Source organism: Panthera leo, chromosome E1, assembly GCF_018350215.1.
Source record: "Panthera leo isolate Ple1 chromosome E1, P.leo_Ple1_pat1.1, whole genome shotgun sequence".
Classification (NCBI taxonomy): domain Eukaryota; kingdom Metazoa; phylum Chordata; class Mammalia; order Carnivora; family Felidae; genus Panthera; species Panthera leo.
This window is the reverse complement of record NC_056692.1, coordinates 55,913,844-55,932,735: the sequence shown is the minus strand read 5'-3', so window position 1 is coordinate 55,932,735 and position 18,892 is coordinate 55,913,844. Positions and strand designations below refer to the sequence as shown.

At 44.0% G+C, this 18,892-nt stretch overlaps 1 protein-coding gene across 2 annotated transcripts in view; it reads left to right on the top strand.

The window, feature by feature from the left end:
• SRP68 (signal recognition particle 68) overlaps nucleotides 1–18,892 on the top strand; it is a 35,689-nt gene that overhangs the window by 5,288 nt on the left and 11,509 nt on the right. For both annotated transcript variants that reach the window (XM_042915535.1, XM_042915536.1), the window contains 6 exons: nucleotides 173–368; nucleotides 1,167–1,249; nucleotides 1,557–1,666; nucleotides 2,022–2,104; nucleotides 3,290–3,430; nucleotides 16,732–16,830. In XM_042915535.1, the coding sequence (XP_042771469.1) occupies nucleotides 173–368; nucleotides 1,167–1,249; nucleotides 1,557–1,666; nucleotides 2,022–2,104; nucleotides 3,290–3,430; nucleotides 16,732–16,830 (712 nt within the window). The remainder of the gene's footprint in view (nucleotides 1–172; nucleotides 369–1,166; nucleotides 1,250–1,556; nucleotides 1,667–2,021; nucleotides 2,105–3,289; nucleotides 3,431–16,731; nucleotides 16,831–18,892) is intronic.

Genomic DNA, 18,892 nt, shown 5'->3' with positions numbered 1-18,892 from the left:
TCAGATACTGATTGAGTGCCATAGTTGATACCAGGAGAAGAGTAGCTCTGAGGAGGAAGGCCAGGGGGACGTGGAGAAGAGATGAGAGGCTGAAGATTGTGTCTTGAAGAGTATCTGAGTCTCACGCTCCTGGCCCTCATTCTTCAGTTTGCCTGTTCTCTCTCTGGTTTAGGTATTTGCTTCTGGTTCTGATGGACGCTGAGCGAGCCTGGAGCTATGCCATGCAGCTTAAACAGGAAGCCAATACCGAACCCCGAAAACGGTTCCATTTGCTCTCTCGCCTGCGCAAAGCCGTGAAGCACGCAGAGGAATTGGAACGCTTGTGTGAGAGCAATCGCGTGGATGCCAAGACCAAGTTAGAGGCTCAGGTTAGTGTCTTTACGTCAGCCTCCTTCATTGTGGAGGTTAGAGACGTGACCTTATGGTTAAACAGAACAGCTTCCCGATGTTTTAAATTGATAGGAGAGGCAAAAACATGGTCTTGCTTTTTCTAGGGGAAGTTGGCATCTCTTATTTTTGTTTTTGAACTCTTGGTTTTTAATAATTAGCTTTAACTTTTTTTTTAAAAAAGCTCATATTTCTCTTGAAATGGATATGGAAAGCTGGAATCTTAGATCTGGGAAGTTCACAAAATAAGAATCTTTTGAAATGAATTTTTAAAGAGTGATAGACACTGAACATTTACATTCAGCTTCTGATACTGAAGGTCGTAGCCTGGAAGCTGGTTGTTAAATGAAGGAAACAGATTTTCTTTATTTTGAAATTCTCTCCTGGGAAGTAAATGAATCATCATGAATTTTCTGTGTGTTACATCTTATTAAATAAGTTTCCTCTCTCTCTTTTCTTTAAATGTTTATTTGTTTATTTTGAGGGGGAGAGGAGAGACGCAGAGAGAGGGAGACAGAGAATCCCAAGCAGGCTCTAGGCTGTCAGCGCAGAGCCCAGTGTGGGACTTGATCTCACGAACCGTGAGATCATGACCTCAGCTGAAATCAAGAGTCGGATGTTTAACTGACTGAATCACGCAGGCGCCCATAAGTTTCCTGTTTAAAATTACCCCGAATATGTCTATATTCCTGATGTCAAAGCTGAAAGCAGGTGGAGGAGGCTGAGCTGTGGCATCGGCTCGTGGGTGTTGAAGCCTTTCCCTTTTCCCACCCTCCCAGGCTTACACGGCTTACCTCTCAGGAATGCTGCGTTTTGAACATCAGGAATGGAAAGCTGCCATTGAGGCTTTTAACAAATGCAAGTAAGTCCTCCGGTCCAGAAGCCTGGCCAGTTTTGATTGTACATAGTCCCATTCAGGCGGCAGATAACTTAACGATTGTTTCTACGAAAGTACAGTTTCTTTGATTTTTATTTCTTTTGCTTTATTTATTTATTTAATTTTTTCCCTTCCCTTTGGAAACATTGATTATTCTCACTCATCTTTAGAATACGCCAGTTCTCATAGTTGGTAGAAGGACCTCAAAGGGCCGTGTTTTGTTTTCAGCCACTGTTCCTTTTTATTTTCTTAAATAAGGCTGCTGTGAAACCAGATGTTTCTTTCCTCGCAGAACTATCTATGAGAAGCTAGCCAGTGCTTTCACAGAAGAGCAGGCCGTGCTGTACAACCAACGTGTGGAGGAGATCTCGCCTAACATCCGCTACTGTGCATATAACATTGGTGAGCAAGGGCTGAGCTGTCTTGACGGGTGGGTTATTGGTGGTTCATCCGGGAGAGCCTAGAGGATTTATTGAACTTCCGTTCTTCCCTTGTCCTTGCATCCATCTGTGGCATGGGTTTTGGCTAACGAGAAAAGTAGAGCTATTGAAATCAGCTTGGCTTAGAGTTGCAGAAGGCAATCCCTGTGCTTTGTTTCCACCCTGCCAACGTGTGTGCTCCTCCAGAGCTTTGTCACAGGACTTGGGATTCACTGAAATGTGCTCACGCGATGGGAAGACCGTGGAGTTGAATCTAGTGGTTCTCAAGAGAAGAGACCCTTCAGGATTTTCCACTCAACACCTCTCTCTCTTTTCAGGGGACCAGTCGGCTATCAATGAACTCATGCAGATGAGATTGAGGTCTGGGGGCACTGAGGGCCTCCTGGCTGAAAAATTGGAGGTAATCTGGTCCGTACATTTTTGTGAAGCCTTTGGTTTGAAAAAGTCCAGAAAAAAGAAATAAGCTATACTCTTACATCCGGTGTAATTGCTATTAATATATGTAGATTTGTGTTCGTGTACTTTAAAAAATATATATATATTTAACATTTTATGTTTATTTTTGAGAGAGAGAGAGGGAGGCAGTGACAGTGTGAGCGGGGGAGGGGCAGAGAGAGAGGGAGAGAATCTGAAGCAGGCTCCAGGCTCTGAGCTCAGCACAGAGCCCGACGTGGGGCTTGAACCTGTGAACCGTGAGATCCTGACCTGAGCTGAAGTTGGATGCTTAAGAATATATATGTTTTTAAGTTTATTTATTTTATTTTGAGAAAGAGACAGTGGATGTGGGGGGAGGAGCAGAGAAAGAAGAGGGAATCCAGCGTGGAGCCTGATGTGGGGCTCGAACCCACGAAACTAAGATCATGACCTGAGCTGAAACCAAGAGTCAGATGCTTAAGCCACCCAGGCGCCCCTATTTTATTTTATTTTATTTTATTTTATTTATTTTTAAAAATTTATTTTAGAGAGAGAGTGCGAATGGAGAAGGGGCAAAGAGAGAGGGAAACAGAGGATCTGAAACAGGCTCCGCACTGACAGCAGAGAGCCATATGTGAGGCTCAAACTCATGAAATACGAGATTGTGATCTGAGCTGAAGTCAGACACTTAACCAACTGAGCCACCCAGGCACCCCAGTGTTGCTCTTTTTAACCTTCTGTTCTGTTCTATTCTTTTTTTTTTTTTTTTTTCAGACGTTTATTTGTTATTGAGAGACAGGGAGACACAGAGCGTGAGCAGGGGAGGGCCAGAGACAGGGGAGACACAGAATCCGAACCAGGCTCCAGGCTCTGAGCTGTCAGCACAGAGCCCGACACAGGGCTTGCACTCACAAACCGTGACATCATGACCTGAGCCGAAGTCGGTCGCCTAACCAACTGAGCCCCCCAGGCGCCCCTTCAGTTATGTTCTTTAACGTTTGAGTTTCTGTAAGCTAAGATAGATGATAACCAAGGAGGAATTATTTAAGTACAATTTATATTCTGCTTTAGAAAGTGAACCGTGTTGATTATAGAAACAGGCAGCTTGTAGTTTCTACTTACTTTAACCATCACCAGTTAAAACTGTAATTTTTTTAAAACTACTTTCTAGGCGTTGATCACTCAGACTCGAGCCAAACAGGCAGCCACCATGAGTGAAGTGGAGTGGAGAGGGAGGACGGTTCCGGTGAAGATCGACAAAGTGAGGATCTTTTTATTGGGACTGGCTGATAACGAAGCAGCCATTGCTCAGGTGAGGAGGAAGTGCCTGTTCTCTCTTCTGTATGCGTCTGAGGTTGCCCTTGCGTGCTTAAGGTGTCGTGGTTGGTTTTGTTTTGTTTTAAATTTGTTTATTCTGAGAGAGACAGAGAGAGCGTGAGCAGGGGAGGGGCGGAGTGCGAGGGAGAATCCCAGGCAGGGTCTGTGCTGTCAGCACAGAGCCCAACAAGGAGCTCCAACTCATGAAACCGTGAGATCATGACCTGAGCCGAAATCAAGAGTCGGATACAGTCTACTTAGCCACCCAGACGCCCCCAGGTGTAGTGTTTTCTTGGTGTTCATTTCTCACAAAACAAAAAAATTCGTCTCAATGCTATTTGGGATTTGGTCACCAAATTTTTGTAAAGGCTGGGCTTGGAGAAGAGTTCTTAGGTAGAGAGGGCACAGAAATTGGCAGTAGCTGCTATGGACGTGGAAATGGGAGCAGTAAGAGGCTGGCTTAATGCAAGGAGTCCCGTCCAGCCCAGTAGGTGGTGCAGCAGCTTAGCTGTTGTGACCTCTTGTCCTAGCCTTCTGTCCCTAAAGGGGCCACCTCTTGTTCCTGAGCCTTTTCAGGAGCACCTAGGTAAGCCAGAATATCTTGTTGTACATGTGGCGTTTACGTAATGTTCATGTAAAGCGGTATACTTGATGTGCTTACTGACATAATTGTCACCTGTTTATGGGTGTGAACAACCAAATAAGTTCCAAAAGATGAGAGATCCTCGCGATCTGGGTTTTTACAAAGTAGACAGTTACGAGGAAGGCCCTTTTTGGAGCTCTTCCTCTGTGTGAGGTGAGGAACATTTAAAAAAAAAAAAAAAAAAGCAGGCTGCTGAATGTGTCTCCAGCCTCCCCAGGAACCAGGGGCGTTTCCTGCCACGTGGCAGAAAACTGTTGCACCCTGAATGATTCGTACGTAGGAGTGCTTTGCTCGTTGTGCTCGTGAGTTGTTTTAAGCATCCAGACTTTTAGGTGACTTGTTCCAAAACAGCTACTTTGGGCTGGGGGCAGCCTTCAACAGTGGAAGAATTTCTTTGTGTCTCTATGTCGTATATTGCCCCTCTTGTTTCCCTTCCATTTGCTGAAAGAGCAGGAGACTAGAACGATAGCAGTAAGTTGATTTGTTTTTTTTTAAAAGATCGAGAAATTTTTTTGGAGAGCATTTCATCGGCACTGCTGTGTGGTAGTATCTCTTCTGAACTAGGATTCTGGTAGCAATCCTGTAGATTATGTAGTTGGGTTCATTCTTTTGTTTCAAGGCGGTATGTGCCGGAAGAGGTAAGCTGCGTCATTGGTAATGGGGCGGGGGTTCAGGCTGCACTCTGGGTGGGGAGTGGCCCAGGAGCGAGTTAAGTGGGGGGCTCCTTGGGAATAGGGCCACAGACGTATATTAGGCAAATGAGAAGAAAAGCTAACATTTGTTAATTTTTTTTTTTTTTTTAATGTTTATTTATTTTTGAGACAGAGACAGAGCATGAACGGGGGAGGGTCAGAGGGAGAGGGAGACACAGAATGCGAAGCAGGCTCCAGGCTCTGAGCTGTCAGCACAGAGCCCGAGGCGGGGCTCGAACTCACGGACTGTGAGATCATAACCTGAGCCAAAGTCGGACGCTTAACCGACTGAGCCACCCAGGCGCCTCTAACATTTGTTAATTTAAAAAAGTTATTTAGCTTAATGTTTAGAAAAGAGAAATGTTTTTTTAAGAGATCAACCTTTAGTCCCACTTCCCATATACCTTCATTGACGTTGCATTATATTGATAAAAAGGACAATGTACTTCCTTTTAGTCTTTTTTATACTTATAAAAGATCTCAAGTATTATTTTTACTTGTTGAAATCATACTGAGATCCAGTTTTATATCCTGTTTTTCTTAGCATGTTGTAAGGATTTTCCATGGTCTTACACATCAGTCCACAAAATTTAAAAATACACAGTGGTCACCTGGACAGACACACCCCAGAGATGACCAAAGGAGGGGAACGGTCCTCCTTAATGTCCCAGATACACTGTCTAAAGCTTTCGTGTTTTTACCTTTTTAACTCTATGGAGTGGGTAATACTCTCATTTTACAGATGGGAAAACAGTGCTTGCCTTTAAAACCATGCCATTTTTTCTCTCCCTCCCTCTCCCTCTCTGCCCCTCCTCTGTTCTCTTGGTCTCTCAAAATAAACAAACCTAAAAAAATTTTTTTAAAGGTGGGGGGGTACCTGGGTGGCTCAGTAGGTTAAATATCTGACTCTTGGTTTCAGCTCAGTCATGATCTCAGAGTTTGTGAGTTCAAGTCCCACGTTGGGCTCCATGCTGACAGCATGGATCCTGCCTAGGATTCTCGCTCTCCTTCTCTCTCTGCCCTTCCTCTGCTGTCTGTGTCTCTCAAAATAATAAACTTAAAAAAGAAAATAAAAAATTTTGCCCTTTTGACTCCAAAGCTCATGTTCCTTGAACTTTCCCGTGTACCAGGAAGGCTAGTAGCAGGATCATTTAACTTGGCTTTGGTGAACAGCTAATGTAATCTTACTTAATGCAGTATACAAGCAGAGTCCTGGTTCCCTGGGAAAGACTGAATGAGCAGAACCTTCACTGAAACAAATAGTCCTTGGGGTGCTTGGGTGGCTCAGTCGTTTAAACATCTGACTCTTGATCTTAGCTCAGTTCTTGATCTCAGGGTCACAAGTTCAAACCCCACGTTGGACTCCATGCTGGATATGGAGACTACTTGAAAAAGAGGGGCGCCTGGGTGGCTCAGTCGGTTGAGCGGCTGACTTCGGCTCAGGTCATGATCTCGCGGTTTGTGGGTTCGAGCCCCACGTCGGGCTCTGTGCTGACAGCTCGATCCTGGAGCCTGCTTCCGATTCTGTGTCTCCCTCTCTCTCCGCCCCTCCCCCGCTTGTGCTCTATCTCTGTCTATCAAAAATAAATTAAAAAAAAAAAAAAAAAGAGAGGGAGAGCGGGAGAAAAAAAAAGAAAAAGTCCTTGGCAGGGGAATCGTCTCCAGTTCAGTAGTTAGTGGGAGGAGAAGGAATAGTGGTGTTTTATCTGAATTTATCTTTTCTCCTGCTTTGTACACATAATTAGAAAATAAAAATTCATCTGGGGGAAGATCTTTTTGCCTTATTTGTGAAATTAACTTGAATTAAATTAGATGAAGTGAAAGCATTTTATGACTGCATGTGAAGCCATTGCTTTTGAAATTGAAGATCATTTCAGTCATGTGATGACTAGTTCAGCTTTGTGTATGTGTTTAAAAGGACCACTCTTAAACTCAGGTGTTAGTATATGTGAAGGGTCGACTTCTGGATCTTTAGATCATAGCCACTCCTTTTTTTTTTTTTAAGTTTATTTATTTATTTGGAGAGAGAGTGAGTGAGTAAGCAGGGTCAGGGCAGAGAGAGAGGAAGACAGAGAATCCCAAGCAGGCTCGGCGCTGACCATGTGGAGCCAGACATAGGGCTTGAACTCAGGAACTGTGAGATCATGACCTGAGCTGAAATCGAGACTCGGATGGTTAACCACTCAGGTGCCCAGTAGCCACTCCTTTTAAAGCAGTTCAAGATTGGCCAAAAGTTTGATAGTATTGACAAGAAAATAACAACGTTATTCCAGCCTCGAATAGGTTAAAAAAAAGATACAGGTGATCCTTGAACTATATAGGTTTGACCAGGCAGGTCCACCTGTATGTGGATTTTAAAAAAAAAAATTTTTTTTAACGTTTATTTATTATTGAGAGAGACAGAGTGTGAGCAGGGGAGGGGCAGAGAGAGGGAGACACAATCTGAAGTAGGCTCCAGGCTGAGCTGTCAGCACAGAGCCTGACACGGGGCTCGAACTCACAAACCGCGAGATCGTGACCTGAGCCGAAGTTGGACGCCCAACTGACTGAGCCACTCAGGTGCCCCAATGTGGATTTTTTTTTTTTTTTTTTTATAACTCTAATGCTTTGAACATATTTTCTGTACGGCTTTCTTAATGTTTTCTCTCCCCTGACTTATTTTATTATAAGAATATAGGATGTAACAGAGACTGTACTATGTAGAATGCAGTATATACCAGAGGGGAGGTGGCGGGGGTGGGATGGGTGAAAAGGAGGACAGGGATCAACGAGTACAAGTACCTGGGCGCCTGGCTGACTCAGGCAGAGGAGCCTGTGACTCTTGACCTCAGGGTTGTGAGTTCACGTGCCATGTTGGGTGTAGAGAGTAAGTAAATAAATATTAAAAAGTATGCTTACCATGATGAAAAAAATAATACAGTGATTAAAAAAAAAAAAAAAAAAACATACTCAAGGCCCCACCCCTCAGAGATTTTGATTTAGTAAGTCTGCGTTGGGGCCCAAGAATTTGTTTTTCTAATAAACTCCCAAGTGGTGCTAATTCTGCTGGTCCAGGGACCATGCTTTCAATAGCTCTACAAATTATAATTGTTTGTTAGGTATTTGTGAAAAGACGAAGGAAAATTAAAAGGCTTTGGCAAGCACAAAGGGGGAAAATGTAGTATTTCCCATCTGACACAGAAAATAGGTGTTCGTAGACTGTTTATGTTATTGGCGAGGCTCCTATCAACAGGAGACTCTTAGTAGTTAGGTTTTTGTGTAGTCGGAAGTTCTGCTGGGATTTTTGACTTCATGCGCCCGCGCCCTTGACTGCCACATTGTCCAAGGGTCAGCTGTATTCAGAGTCCGTCATCTCAGTGCATGTGCCAGTCCTGTGTTCTCACCTCATTGCCAGTGTTTGCGTTTGTGTAGTTAAGTGTATTCTACTTAATATCCGTTTTAATATACACAGATAATGGCAAGTGCGCTTTTTAAAATGCTGTTTAATCAAGGCACATCTGGGCATTCGGATTCTGTACAGTTTTTAAGCACTGTAAACGATGGTGCAGTGAAAACTGGATGGGCTTTTCTGTATTTTGGATTACTGTTGTAGGATAAATTGTGTAAAGTGAAAAATACCACGTAGACTTAAAAGTAGGTATGTTTGATCTCTTTTTTTGATTGAATAAAGTTATCTAAGTTAAGAATTTTCAATCTTGGGGCATCTGGGTGGCAACTTTGCCTCAGGTCATGATCTCGCAGTTCGTGAGTTTGAGCCCTGCATCGAACTCACTCTGTGCTGACGGCTCAGAGCCTGGAGCCTGCTTCAGATTCTGTGTCTCCCTCTCTCTCTTCCCCTCCCCCACTTGCATTTCTGTCTGTCTCTCTCTCAAAAATAAATAAACATTAAAATTTTTTTTAAAACAACAACAAAGAATTGCGGCACCTGGGTGGCTCAGTCGGTTAAGCATCTGTCTTTGGCTCAGGTCATATTTCACAGTTCGTGAATTCGAGCCCTGCATCGGGCCCTCTGCTGTCAGCGCAGAGCCTGCTTTGGATCCTCTGTCCCCTTTTATCTCTCCCCATCCCCTGTTCTCTCTCTTAAAAAATAAATAAACGTTAAAAAACAGCAAAGAATTTTCAATCTTGATGTACTGGAGGTGATGTTTGTTTTAAAATTCTGTTAGTAAGTGCGTGCCCAAAAAAGTGAAGTGGAAGGATAGCAAAAGGTCAGTGTATTTGATAGTTTGGGTTATTTCTTCATAAGCTATGTTTTGTTAACTGGTATTTGAAGTCCTTAAGAAGAAGACTATCCTTCAGTAAGTAACTCTTTGCGATAATATAAAGGCTCAGTAGTGAAGGTGGTGCATTGTTGTGTTTTATCATTTTCTAAAGATCTCCAGCATTCATTTATCCATTATCCTTTGTGTCTTACTTACATTGCTGAAGTTACTCAATTTATTTATGTATTCATTTGTTTGTTTGTTTGTTTGTTTATTTCTAAACGTTTATTTTTGAGAGCGAGAACAGGCGAAGGGCAGAGAGAGCTGGAGACAGAGGATCTGAAGCAGTCTCTGTGCTGACAACAGACGGCCCTGTGTGAGGCTCAAACCCACAAACCACGAGATCATGACATGAGCCAAAGTCGGACGCTTAACTGACTGAGCCACCCGGGTGCCCCTAAAGTTACTCAGTTTAAGAACATGCAGGTGCTTCTTAACACAAGGGAAAGAGCCCTTCCCACTGGACACGTTTTATGCAGTTCCACAGAGAGCTGGCCTAGGATTTTATTTTGAGAGTAAGTCAGGATAAGTAGCTGAGGTTTCTTGCCCCGGCTCCTGCGAGCTTTCACTGCTAAATGTAGCTGCACCTCAGTCAGGTTGGGTCATTAGAAAACCTGACATAAGGCTTGACCCACTGCCGGTGAAAATTGTAATGTGCAGGTACGCCAGCAAGATCGTATGGGTTTTTAATTGCTATTCCATGGGATATGGTGGAGTGTTGGAGGGTGTAAGAAATCAAAGGGAGAGAAGGAGCCATATGAGGATGTTTTTTGTAAACATCAAAAAAAACCCCCAAACCACCAAAATTTCCATTTGGGAGAGTAAAGGCTGAAGATAAGATTGTTAAGATGGTAGGGGTTGTGGGAGGGGGGAGGGGCTAAATGGGGAAGGGGCACTAAGGAATCTACTCCTGAAATCATTGCTTCACTATATACTAACTAATTTGGATGTAAATTTTAAAGCATAAAAAATAGAGTTAAATTATCATTAAAAAAAAGTTAATGGGTAAACTGTATAAAAAAAAGAATGTTAAGATAGTGAATTTCATTGGTTAATTTTCCGTGTTAAACCAATCTTGTATATCTGAGGTAACCCCACTTGGCTGTGATACATTACTGTACTTTTTACAGACTGCTGGATTTCCGTTGGTAGTATTGAAGAATTTTGCATCTATTTTAATGAGGAATAGTGGCTTATAATGTCTTTTTTCAGAATTTGGTATCAGGGTTACACACAACTTCATAAAACAAGTTTGGAGATTTTCCTTCCTTGTTTCTGAAAGAGTTTATGTCATATCAGTATTTTTCTTTCTCAAATACTTGTTATAATTCACTAGTGAAAATACTGGGCCTGGAGTTTTCTTTGTAGGAAGTTTTTGTTTTTTGTTTTCTTTTTTGGGATGGGATGTAATTGACATAAAACACATACTTTCAGGTGTACAACATAATGAGTTGATACTTGTGGGAAGGTTTGTAAAATTTGTTTTTGCTTGTTTAAAAAAAATTTTTTTTCTGTAATTTGTTTTTTCGTAACATACATCCAAGTTAGCACATGGTGCAACAATGATTTCAGGGATAAATTCCTTAATGCCCCATTTAGCCCATCGTCCCCCCACAACCCCTCCAGCAACCCTCTGTTTGTTCTCCATGTTTAAGAGTCTCTTATGTTTTGTCCCCCTCCCTGTTTTTATATTATTTTTGTTTCCCTTCCCTTATGTTCATCTGTTTTGTATCTTAAAGTCCTCATATGAGTGAAGTCATATGTTTGTCTTTCTCTAATTTCGCTTAGCATAATATCCTCTAGTTTCATCCACGTAGTTGCAAATGGCAAGATTTCATTCTTCTTGTTTGCCAAGTAATATTCCATTGTGTGTGTGTCTGTGTGTGTGTACACACCACATCCTTTTTTTTTTTTTTTAATGTTTATTTATTTTTGAGAGAGACAGAGACAGAATGCGAGTGGGTTAGGGGCAGAGAGAGAGGGAGGTACAGAATCTGAAGCAGGCTCCAGGCTCTGAGCTGTTAGCCCAGAGCCCGACACGGGGCTCGAACTGACAAGCTGTGAGATCATGACCTGAGCCGAAGTCGGACACTCAACCGACTGAGCCACCCAGGCGCCCCGACACCATATCTTCTTTATCCATTCATCCATTGATGGACATTTGGGCTCTTTCCATACTTTGGCTATTGTTGATAGTGCTGCTATAAACATTGGGGTGCATGTGTCCCTTTGAAACAGCACACCTGTATCCTTTGGATAGATACCCAGTAGTGCAGTTGCTGGGTCGTAAGGTAGTTCTATTTTTAGTTTTTTGAGGAACCCTCCATTTCAGAATGGCCGCACCAGCTTGCATTCCCACCAGCAGTACAAGAAATCCTCTTTCTCCGCATCTTCTGTTGTTGGCCTGAGTTGCTGATGTTAGCCATTCTGACAGGTGAGGTGGTATCTCATTGTGGTTTTGATTTGCGTTTCCTGGATGATGAGTGATGTTGAGCATTTTTTCATGTATTGGTTGGCCATATAGATGTCTTCTTTAGAGAAGTGTCTATTTATGTCTTCTGCCCGTTTCTTCACTGGATTATTTGGTTTTTGGGTGTTGAGTTTGATAAGTTCTTTATAAATCTTAAAATACTAACTCTTTATCTGATAGGTCGTTTGCAAATGTCTTTACCCATTCTGTCAGTTGCCTTTTAGTTTTGCTGATTGTTTCCTTCGCTGTGCAGAAGCTTTTTATTTTGATGAGGTCCCAGTAGTTCATCTTTGCTTTGGTTTCCCTGGCCTCCAGAGACATACTGAATAAGAAGTTGCTGTGGCTGAGGTCAAAGAGGCTTTTGCCTGCTTTCTCCTCTAGGATTTTGATGACTTTCTGTCTTAACGTTTAGGTCTTTCATCCACTTTGAGTTTATTTTTGTGTATTGTGTAAGAAAGTGGTCCAGGTTCATTTTTCTGCATGTTGTTGTTCAGTTTTCCCAGCACCACTTGCTGAAGAGACTGTCTTTATTCCATTGGATATTCTTTCCTGCTTTGTCAAAGATCAGTTGGCCATACGTTTGTGGGTCCATTTCTGGGTTCTCTATATTGTTCCATTGATCTGAGTGTTTTGTGCCATAAAAATAATTTTTTTTAACGTTTGTTTTTGAGAGAAAGAGCACAAGCAGGGGAGGGGCAGAGAGAGAGAGAGAGAGAGGGAGACACAGAATCCAAAGCAGGCTCCAGGCTGTCACCACAGAGCCGGATGCGGGGCTCGAATTCACAAACCACGAGATCATGACCTGAGCCGAAGTCAGACACTTAACCAACTGAGCTACCCAGGCACCCCTGTTTTTGCTTGTTTTAAACAAGTATGATTCTTTTTTTTTTTAATGTTAATTTATTTCTGAGGTAGAGACAGAGCATGAGTGGGAGAGGGGCAGAGAGAGAGGGAGACCCAGAATCTGAAGCAGGCTCCAGGGTCTGAGCTGTCAGTACAGAGCCCGACGCGGGGCTCAAACTCACGACCCGTGAGATGATGACCTGAGCCAAAGTCGGTCACTCAACCGACTGAGCCACCCAGGCGCCCCAACAAATATAATTCTTTTATTAGATAAAGCACTCAGATTTTGTTTCATCTTGTGTCCTTTGGATGAATCTTATTTTTAAAAAGGATATAGGGGCGCCTGGGTGGCTCAGTCAGTTAAGCGGCCGACTTCGGCTCAGGTCATGATCTCGCGGTCAGTGAGTTCAAGCCCCGCATTGGGCTCTGTGCTGACAGCTCGGAGCCTGGAGCCTGTTTCAGATTCTGTGTCTCCCTCTCGCTGACCCTCCCCTGTTCATGCTCTGTCTCTCTCTGTCTCAAAAATAAATAAAACGTTAAAAAAAAATTAAAAAAAAAAGGATATATTAATTTCATGTACAGTGTTGAATTTATTGACATTAAGTTTATAATGTTCCTAATGTCGTATGTCACACATATACCAAATCTAGCGGGTAAATAAAATAATTCAGGTACAGTATGAGATAAAGTTTAGTTAAATCCTTAGATGTCAGGTCGTGCACTGTAGCTGATTACATGTCTATTGAATTGAATCAAACATGGGTTATTAACTATGGAAAATACCCTTTGGCCATTTGAGGTTGATCCCAAGAAGAACCACTTCCCCCTTTGTGCCCCTGCCAGATTGTTTGGCTGGATATCACACAGGCCCTGTCCACCTTGCCCGTTCTCGTTATGTGGAGTTGTTCTTTGCCCTGGGAGCCAAGAGCTGTGCCTTGGAGATGCGGACTCCTGGTTTCAGTGCTTCAGTGCTGCTTTTCTTTTGTTTTTTCCCTTGAAGATCTTAAGTAATCTCCACACCCATCGTGGGGCTTGAACCCACAACCCTGAGATCAAGAGTTGTGTGCTCCACCCACTGAGCCGGCCAGGCACGTCTTGAGTGTTTCTTAACTAGTACTGCTGTTGCCCCTCTCTAGGAACTGGAATGCAAGAATTGGGTAGGCCCAGTGATGTTTGCTTGTAGAGCTTTTATGCCATTTAAATGTTAGAACAGCGGTTTACTGAAAAGCCTGGAAGGAAGAAATAATTCAGGGAGATAGAGTGTTAGACCGAAAAGACTGGAGCAGAGAATAAATCCACTGCCAAGATCCAGTTGCAACATTCTTGGTCTCCTGAGCCAGACTTTACGTCTTCGTGTGCTAAATAATTGCCTTACTTTATAATTTGTTTCTGTTTTGTTTTGTTAATACTTAATCATACCTGAATTGTCACTGGTGGTTGCATTGTGAAAATGTTGTCAGGCAGCTCTTTTGGGGAGGATGGCAGGTTTGATGAGTCTTATCCTCGGGTCATGGTTAATATTTTAAAGTATGAGTGGAAGGGAGACCATTTGTCCCCTTCTCTCTCTCTCTTTTTTTTTTTTTTTTTTAAAATCTGTTCCTTAAGGGAGGTTTGTGTTCTCCTCCTTTAGCAGATTTCCATGTGTTGTTTCCTGGCCCCTAGTGGCCTGGGAAGGCTTGGTCCCATCCCCTTGGTTCTCCTGCAGGTGCAGTGCAGAATGTGGTCAGACTCGTCTTGTCAGTCTCTTAGTCACACCGCCACCTTCCAGCAGTCTTTGTAGACCAGTGAAAACAGTCTGGAAGCCCTTTTGAATAGCAGGGGGTCTGGTCTCTACCCCAGGACACACAGCAGCTGCTTTTCCTCTGCACGCGTACGTGGCCCTGAGACATGTCTTGAGGCTGCCGAAAAACACATCCTGGGGTGTCCCAAGTTCTGTAAAAACTGATTAGAATTTTTTAGCTTATTAGGTCCGAGTAACACATTACTTCTGGGCTTAAGGTTTCTCTGTCTCATAGGCACACCTGGAAAAGGTGCAGGCCTACCACAGATTCTTAGGCAGGGAGGTTGCCACTTGAGTACAGGAGCACGTTCTTGTTCGTTCCGTGGCAGACGTGAGGGGTCTGCATGCAGATCCTGGGGAATCCTGCCTCTCCACGGAGGGCGGATCTTGTCCCATTGTCTTTCAGGGCTATTAGCCTCCCAGATAGGCTTATAAATACGGGTGAAAGTAGCAAAGTACGTTTCAGCCTTTCTGTTTGGAGACCTCTTGCCCAGTGCGGGGCGAACCCTGAGAAGCTCTGCTGCAGAGATTAGCGATCTCTGAGTCACTGTGCTGTGTGACCGCGGGCCCTCCCTTGCCGTGGGCTTTTTCCTGCAATGTGGTTTAAGGCTTCTGTAAAACTCCTGCTGGAACGGAGGCTTTCGTGGGAGCAGTGGGAAAGTTTGCTTGTGTTCAGCACCTTGGTGCCGAGGTGTCCTTACTCAGAGGGAACGGGGTGACCCACGGCAGTAAAGAGGCTGAGCGTTTTGCATCGTTTCAGTTACTTGAGCCACGCTCTCTCTACAGGAAGGCAGACCGCTCCTAGGTAGCTGGCGAAACAAGGCTTGCTCTTCTCTTAACTTCATATACCCTTTGCCCGAAAAGGCGAAACCCTCCCCCGACACGGTGCTGGACGCACAGGCTCACCCTGCCTGCTAACAGTGTGGCTGGGGGTTCGTGCATGGTCGTGGTCGGTGGCAAGTGTGTCTATAGGTCTTACTCCGGTTAACTGTTACGTGGCCGCCCCAGCCCACAGGTTCACACTTCAAAACCTTTGGCCAGAAGGTTTGATTCAGTTATTGCAGAGGATCTTGCTAACTTGAGGTGCTGCTTAAGAGTGTTTTATTGGGGCGCCTGGGTGGCTCAGTCGGTTAAGTGTCTGACTTCGGCTCAGGTCACGATCTCACAGTTTGTGGTTCAAGCCCCGCGTCGGGCTCTGTGCTGACAGCTCAGAGCCTGGAGCCTGCTTTGGATTCTGTGTGTGTCTCTCTCTCAAAAATAAAGATTAAAACAAATAATAAATAAAAACTTAAAAAATAAAATAAATAATCGCTACACCCAACATGGGGCTCGAACTCACAGCCCCGAGATTGAGAGTCATGTGCTCTACTGACTGAGCCAGCCAGGTGCCCCCTCACAGAAAGTTCTCTTGGACAGTGCTCTTCAGGTTTCAGCAAATTAATGGTGGCCATGTTTGCCTTTATAGGTTTATAGAATGTGCCCTTGATTTTTTCCTAAGTTAGTGATCAACAGGAAAGTCAATATAATTAGAAAAGTATGTTTGATTTATATTGGGTAATTCCTAAGGACGTTTTTTGTTGTTTTTTTTTTCCACGGGAAACCAGGAAAAACATAAGAGTTCTCAAGAGAAGAAAAGGTTTTTCTATAAGCCCCTACCAGCCTCTTCAAGGAGTGGGCAGTACTGGGTTTTTTCTTTTGGGCTTAAAGGTCAGTTGAATGTCAAGAGATTAGATTGGATGTATGTGTGGAAAGTCAAATACAATAATGGAGTGTTGATGTTTTAAAGTCACAGCGGGTCCATCTCCTTTCTGCCTCTCATCCATTCCTACCTGCTCGATCAGATTCTTTACAATGGTAATGTGGTTTGGCAGGTACTCGGTTCATGAATCACTCTTCCCTTATCCCTGCTGGCTGGCAGAGGGGTAACCACACCCTTGAACTTGTACAGAGACTGTCGTGGAGTGCTTGTCAGCCTCAGCAGAGCCACAGGGAATATCAGGGTACAAGATTTCTGTGGTGAAGGGAGCTTCGTGTGATACTTAAGAGAAATATATTTTTAATTGGGTATTGGTTGGCCCTGTTACTCACTTGCTTGGACCTAATAGAAATCCAGAATCAGCGAGTCTTGGGGTTACATTTGTAAGGGCAATTCTGCTGGCGCACAGTAGGGTTTCAGACCATTTGTTCTGGCATGCTGTGTTTCAGTGTGGGGTGTGCTGTGCTTCAAGGATGTCAGACGCAGGTCCTGAGCAGAGGTAGGCGTGTGGGAGGAAAGTGGTAGAAAGTTTCATGATAGGAAAAAATTTCAAGCATCTATCGTTTGACAGTTTCAGATCAGTTATGCAGATTCTTTCTCCGTATGTTCGCTTTATATTTATATGTGAATATATATAAAATTCCATTTCCATACAAATAATGAGAAAGACTGTAAGAAAAATCTTACACGGTGGAGAAGAGTGACAATTGAAATGGTCTGTGATTTAGGGTGTTTTGGATGTGTGTGTTCAATGTGTAATGGGAACCAAGGCACTGTTATGCCCTCCTCCCATTAGAGTACTGTGGCTTACTCAGAAGAAAATCTTTTACTTCATTCCGTCTTTGTGTAGGCTGAAAGTGAAGAAACCAAGGAGCGCCTGTTTGAGTCCATGCTCAGTGAGTGTCGGGACGCTATCCAGGCCGTTCGAGAAGAGCTCAAGCCGGATCAGGTAGGACTGTCATCTGGGCCCCAGGCTCTTGCTCGGGGCTGAGGTCCTTCTCGGTCTGTGTGTCTCATTCTCAGTGTGGGAGTGGGGCAGGGGGTCCAGTGGTCTGAGTGCAGGGACTCTTAGCCATGGTGTTTTTAGCTATGGTGGTCTGCTGACAAACAGATGCCTGTGAACTCCATCAGATTGAGAGATTTTTCTCTCCATCCTCTTCCTCTTAATGGGTTCGTATTAAGCCTTTGGTCTCAAGTTCATAGCTCCAGGTAATTAATTCTCCAGTGCTCCCTTTTTTTTTAAAACGTTTATTTATTTTTGAGACAGAGAGAGACAGAGCATGAATGGGGGAGGGGCAGAGAGAGAGGGAGACACAGAATCTGAAACAGGCTCCAGGCTCCGAGCCATCAGCCCAGAGCCCGATGCGGGGCTCGAACTCACGGACCGCGAGATCGTGACCTGAGCCGAAGTCGGACACTTAACCGACTGAGCCACCCAGGCGCCCCACAGTGCTCCCTTTTTTAATATCACTGTGATTCTTTCGGGCATCTGGGCTGAAAACCTTGGAACCATTTTTATCTCTTCATATCACCAGCAACCCTGCTAACTCTCTTTGTGACTTCTGTCTCCACTTGTCCACCCCTCCCCCACCCCGACCCCGTTTCTGATTAGCTTTTTGTCTTAGACTGCCACAGAGGTCTGACTGTTCTTTACCATCTTGGTCTGGGTTCAGTTCTCCAGGTCTTTCCTGCTGGTAGCAAAAAGTGGGATCTTTCTTGATCCCATGTCACTGTCTCACTGAAAAACCCAATGATACTCCCAGTTCTAGAGCAGTGGTCTCCAAACTTTTGTAATAGTGCACCCAGTAAGTAAAATGGAGCATGTACCTCTGATACGCTTATTTGTAAATATATAATTTATTATTTAATAGAAATGAGGTAAACATAAGTAGAAGTTCTCATTTTCTTCTTAATACCACATTCGTTGGGTTGTGTGCACCCTGCTTGAGAGCTCACTGGTCTGGCAAGTGCAGTTCCAACTCCGTGAGCTGGATTCTGGGCCTTCCCATTTCCAGATTGTACTTTGCTGCTCCCCTCTGGGTCCTGTGCCTCAAGCTGCTGTATTCACCATCTTGTCAGTAGGCCTTTCCCGCCTCCGTGCATTCCTACCCTTTTCTCCTTTCCCTGCTCACACCTGGCTTGTCCCTCCTCTTCCTCTTCACCTGTCCAAACCCCGCCCTGGTGTTCAGTGTCCAGCTCAGAGCTCACCATTTCTGGGAAGCCTGCCTGCACCGTCCTGGCCTATAAAGGTCTCCCCGTGTTCTAAATATCTAGCACTTGCGGCTGTAATTTTTGTTGGGTATTTTGCCCAGAATTACCTTTTAACATCTTATGTATTGTTTTATGTTTACTTTGTTAAATACGTTTTTTCGAGATTATAAGCATATTAAAAGCAACTTTATATTTTAACGTCTGCCGTGGTGCTTTGAGTAAAAAACGTTAATAAATATTTGTTAGGCTGTGGACCTGTTTCCTTTATCATTAAGCCACCTTTGTATTTTATACTTCTCTCCATCCACTTGATAGGTATATACAGAGCCCCGCCCTCCATCATTCACCTTGAACCCACAGCAGTTGCAGGGACCCCTCGCAGCGTGTGGTGAATATGGTGATACCAAGGCGTCTTAGTTTCCTGTGGCTGCTGTAACATTACCACAAGCTTAGTGGTTTTGAAAAACACACATCTAATTCTCTCCCGCCTTCAGATGGCCTTTAGTGTAAGACTGGTTCGTAGGGCTGCATCCCTTTGGAAGTTCTAGGGGAGGAATCCATTCTCAGCATTCCAGAGAAGGCGTTTTTCAACTTCTAGAGACCACCTGCGTTTCTTGCGTTGTGGCCCCTTCCTCCATGCTCAAAGCCAGCAGCTTGGCCCCTTCACTCCTCTCTGACCTCTGCTTCAGTCCCAATACCTCGTCTCTGTCACCGGCCCTCCTGGCTCCCTCTCAGAAGGAGCCTGTAATTACACTGGGCCCACCTGGATAATCCAGGCTGACTAAGACATCCTTAACTTC